The sequence below is a fragment of the Dermacentor silvarum genome, chromosome 3, assembly GCF_013339745.2.
Source record: "Dermacentor silvarum isolate Dsil-2018 chromosome 3, BIME_Dsil_1.4, whole genome shotgun sequence".
NCBI classification, from domain to species: Eukaryota; Metazoa; Arthropoda; class Arachnida; order Ixodida; family Ixodidae; genus Dermacentor; species Dermacentor silvarum.
The window spans coordinates 156,345,287-156,350,896 of NC_051156.1; the positions used below are offsets into that span (position 1 = coordinate 156,345,287).

The window sequence follows — 5,610 nt, forward strand, 5'->3', positions numbered from 1 at the left end:
TATGGGCTCCTGGGTCCACTGGTCGCCGTTATGTTCTGTATATATTTTTAATGAATAAATAAATAAAAGTGTCTCATGGCTGGATTCAAACAGAGGGCCTGTCGCACACGAGCCGTAGCTATGCCACGGACGCTTTTACCCAGTATTGCATATGCCTCAAAATCAGACTGTAGTTATGGCGCGTAAAACCCCAAAAACTATTTATAAAAGGTAACACGTCATCATACGTCATAATGTGGGCCCATCCTGAAGAGAGTGCAGTTGAGAAATGCGGGTCCGCGCAGCAGATAGTGCAGTAATAATGTGAAGCAGTCCGACGCTCCTAATTCCCTTTACGCGAGGTGTAGCGCGATGAACTGCCGTGTGCAATGACACCGCCCCATTCTGTATGTATTTTTTAAATCTCCGGGCACTTGTGGTTATGTTAAATTTGAGGGCAGTCGCATAATAATGCATCCTCAATATTTAATATTCTTCGAAATTTCAACCTAAGCACGACGTCTCGGGGTCCAATCCCGGCCGCGGCGGCCACATTTCGATGGGGGTGAAATGCAAAAACAAAATGCGTGCCGCGTGAACGGGGGGTCACGTTAAAGATTCCCTCATGGTCAAAATTAATCCGGAGTCCCTCACTACGGTCTGCCTCATAATCAAATTGTGGTTTTGTCACGTAAAACCTCAGAATGCAATTCAATGAATTTCGACCCTCAATCCAGCCATTATCGAAACCGACGACATTAGGAGCCCGGAAAAGGTTGTCCAGGTCAAATATCAGACGGAAACGCCACGTGGAGAAGTGCGTGACGAAATTTGAATGATGGCATGTTGGGGCAAATACTAACACAGCCCGTCGCGGCAGTTGTTGGTCGGGCAAAACGTGCCGTGTCCGTATCTGCGGCGATTGGGTCGCGAAGATTCAGTGTCAAACTTTGTCACGCTTTTTGTCACAAGGTGTTTCCCTCGCGTATGATATGGTAGCGGGGCTGAATTTCCTGAGATGCGGGCGCGCTCGGCTTTGATATTGCCAGGATTGAGCGTTGAAACCTGATAATGAATATTTAGAATCAGACCGTATTCCTGACAAAGGATGCCTCCTCGCCTAGTTATATCTATGCAAGAATGCCACACTCGCTAAGTTCATAGCATCTTTATAAAAATCTGTATAATCTAATAGAAGGCGCCCTGCAGATATTGTCTCATTGTAGTGATGGTGGGAGAGACAATATCTCTGAAATATGCGTTATGAATCTAACTTATTATCGGGAGACCTTGTTCCCAGAAGACAAGCACACTCTGATCACAGCGATAAGGCATTCTGGAATGAGGACGCCTCTCCAAAGCTCCATTTACACAATAAAGATGTTTATTCTCTCTCTCATACAGCGATAGGGGCAAGCCTACGTGTCGGTTGTCTAACCTAAACTCATGCGTGAAGTCGCTCTTTTATTCATACATCTGTCACTAGTATTGTACTGTACATTGGGCATTGTATGTGTATTGTTCATTCAAATATGTACAACACTATTCGCGTCCCTACAACGGTCTACTTAGATTTAGGTGCACGTGAAAGAACCCCAGGTGGTCCAAATTTCCGGAGTCCCCCACTAAGGCGTGCCTCATAATGAGAATGTGGTTTTGGCACGCGAAACCCCATAATTTAATTTTAATTCGCGTCCCTTTAACAGTCTGACTAGACAACTCTCTTTCGCTATTGAATAGCCCCAACATTCACGAAACGATCCCAGTGACATCTCAATTTTGCAAAAACCGTTAGCGTAATTAAACTCCGTTCTCCGGAAAATACGCTCTGTATGGTAGCAGCCTTCCTAGAATCTCCGCCGCGCAGAACTGCATTGATGCAAGCAACCATTACGTCATTTATTCAATCAGCTTAGTTTACTTGAACCTATTTACCTTGCGCGAAAGCGGCTTATGGTAAGTCGGCTTTTTCAAGGCTTTGTTGTCCCTCAGTGCATACGACCACGCTAATAGACAATGAAGTTAAGAAAAGCTTTGGGGAAAATTAACTGTTTGTTTGAGTGAAATGCGGAAATCACAAAGGAAAGGTGTATAAACGTACACTCCCCCTCTACCCCCCCCTCAAAAAAAAAATATAACGCCTCAGGTGAAATATGATGTGTATTGGGTGCGCTCTTGCAGCAACTTCTTTTTTATTTTATTTTTTATTTTGTGAGTAGTGGCTCTGATTAACAATTCCAGATCAAGATCTGATATACACACAGACGCCCAAGAAGTTAGGCAGGATAATGGCCGCCGCGGTGGTTTAATAGATATATAGGGCATCCCACGCGGAAATCGGAGGGGGTCGGTATACGGTTCCCAACTGCCGGCAAGTTGTTTTCTTTGTCTACTTTACTTTCCCCATTCATTGATCATTTCTACATTTTAAATAAGTAAACAGTTATTTTTCATGGTACCATCTTTGTAGTCATTGTCTGTTCGCTGCACGTTCCTGTATTGAACAAATAGATTAGGATTTTTTCGACTTTCTAATTATATTTCTCGGCCATTGCATAGCAAAGGTCTCGACTTCGGTCGCATTCAGTACCGTCCACGTAATCGATCAATTCAAGGACGTGTCGAAAGCTTTCAGTGCTTGGCTGGGCACAAAATGAACATTGAATGCCAATAAATGTTAGGCGAACCCAAACTTGAGGCTTGTGCGCTTGTTTCACAAGTTCACATTTTAGCATTAGTGATTGGACGTGGAACGCTGAAACTGAGCCCGAGTTTTTGGCGGAATTCCAGTCACATACTATGATTTCGATGAAACCTGCCTAGCAAATTTGTGAAATGTCATTGGTTGAAACAGGTTATACAAAACCAGCATTTAATCGATGAAATGTCGGTCAACAAAGTGGCGTTTTTGGAATTGTCCTCTTACGAAATAAGACAATCCACAAAACAACACTAGTTTATTCTTTTGATCGTTAAGTTTAAATGTTGTAACAAGACTTACAGTTATTGAAAATTGACGACTATACTAAACTAGCTCGTTGAAATAAAAATTCTGCGTGATTTCTGGCACGTGAAGGTTCAATTTTTTTCTAATCTTAGTTTGTTGAAATCAAGCATCAAGAATCCAGGAATCTCTCTGCAGTTTCTAGCAAACATTTCCGCCTCAATCTCCATCTCTGTCGCTGTCACGCTCAAGATTTTGAAATTTTGCTGGAACATTTCGCAGCCGATCAATGTCAAAGCAGGCGTCCTCTGGCCTCTCTCTCCGCTTCAACGCCGGCTCGCGGAGAAACTGCCTGAATACACACTGGAGCGATGGATGCCAGTATTTTTCCCGTCATTTCCGCTTTCACAGCAGCTTTGAAACGCTGACGTTCGCGCTCGTCTGCCTCGTCCGCAAGCGAGCTGAACGAGCTGCTCAAACACGAAATATATTCGGCACAGACCGATCGCTTTTGGACTGTCATTAGCATGAAAAAAAAAGTGCGAAATTTAAAAGTTAGTTTCCATGGACACGAGTGTTCCAGGTAGCATACCCTTGCACGCAGCGTGAACGGCACGCGATTCGGGGAATTATTTTATATTTTTTTATGGACATCATCCTACCTGCGTGTCAAGGCCGAGTTTCACCATGAATACGGCCTTCGTTACGATATAAGCAACGTCGTATCTGTTGTTTCGCTTCAGTCTTCGCTTGGCCGTTATCAGTGGCTCTTCTGGTCTTAAGTAATCGTTGGCGTTTAGGTCCACGCCCGTCGCCATGTTGCTGGTGCCCACGGTCTTATGCATCTTCTTCGCAGTTGCTTTAGCCGAAGACTGCAGCAAAATTGAAGTCGGTAAGCATAAAGCTTTTAGCCATCTAAATCATCTGTATGTAGTCCATGATGATCCGGGGACATAAACTGAACCAACAAGAGGTTAATACAAAGGGGATTCTATCAACTACTCCGCATGTTGACCAGGTTCTGTAACATTTGCATTATGTACGCTAGGGGCTTGAGTTTTTTAGGAAATTCACGGCAATTTATGCTGCTGCGCCTTTGAGGCTATCAAGTAGCCTCGAGCGAAAGAGGTAAGAAGCACTGTTGTACATTCCTATACTCATTGTTGTCAGTCTTCTTAACACGCAGCTAAAGAAAGGGTAGTTACATCTCCCTATTATTTATTGCCATATTTCAATGAGTCGGGTCGGAAGGATGCTAAGCATCTAGCGCGAATTGTTTCAATAATTGTTGTGCATTAGTTTCTTCGCTTTATGCAAGTTTACACTACGTTCATTCCCCGCCTCTGATAAAACTGTGAGGGTGATCCTGACCACCTTCAATGACCACCTTCAATGATTCGATGTTCCACGACAGCCTGCGACAGCATTTCTTTCCTTAATTCTCTGTGCGTGCATTCCACCTTACACGTATTTCTACTGATTATAGAGTTGCTCCCGTGAGCCCTATATTTCTAACCGTTTGATGATGTCTAATGATGCTAATTGCTCTCAATTATGGTACACATTTTGACGGCCCGTATTTCATTTTCTAACTACTGTATAAAATGTTTCTTTTCTGTTGCATATTGCATTTGTTTCTCGTTCTTCTAATTCACTGTAAACCATCTTACTAAAGTATTGAACAGCCTGTAAGGTATGTTAAATAAGCAAGGAAATGTGTTTCTATAGACGTAATTTCGTGTGCCTCTTCAAGTCGTTGTGTCAGACCCAATTCAGTCCTTACTGCAGTCTCTTCATTAGGCTGTGCTTTTCTGAAGTGCTCACAAGAAATACTGTGGTGAGCCTGATAGTATAACTTTCTTCTCTTCAATTCAAGAGCGAGATGCAATAACTAGTTAGACCCCTGCATTCATGAATGCCAGTAAGATTATTACGTTATGTCCATCGTTTCTATGATAACATTTCTTACATAGGAAGCCTGCGTGTATTATGAAAATTAAAATAAGTAGTTTATATGCAGTTGAAACCTTGTTATTTCTCATTATTTGTTTGTAGGATTCTGTTTATAAGCCTCAAGCTCCACGGTGTATTGCAAACGCATAGTTCTTACATACATACATACATACATACATACATACATACATACATACATACATACGTACGTACGTACGTACGTACATACATACATACATACACACATACGTACATACATACTACATACATATATACATACGTACATACATACATACATACATACATACATACATACATACATACATACATACATACATACATACATACATACTACATACGACGTACGTACGTATACATACATACATACATACGTACATACATACGTACTACATCCATCATACCCCTACTTACATACTACATACAATACATACAACATACATACATACATACATACATACAACATACATACATACAACATACTACATACATACATACATAATAGGACATAATACATACATACATAATACAACGTACATAACTACTACATACATGCATACATACATCCATACATACATACTACATACACATCGGACAATACATACATACATACATACATACATACATACATACGTACGTACATACATACATACATACCACCATACATACATACGTACGTAACGTACGTACATACAGATACATACTACATCCATACA

General features: G+C 41.5%; 1 protein-coding gene across 2 annotated transcripts in view; it reads left to right on the forward strand.

Moving 5' to 3' along the window:
- Positions 1–3,630: 3,630 nt before the first annotated feature.
- Positions 3,631–5,610, forward strand: part of LOC119444073 (uncharacterized) — a 31,809-nt gene continuing 29,829 nt past the window's right edge. Inside the window, exon 1 of one of the 2 annotated variants that reach the window (XM_037708575.2) lies at positions 3,631–3,723. Coding sequence is in view for 1 of the 2 variants with exons in the window: in XM_049665047.1 (XP_049521004.1) it covers positions 3,740–3,815 (76 nt within the window). In the remaining variant the exon portion in view is untranslated. The other variant, XM_049665047.1, reaches the window with a different exon arrangement.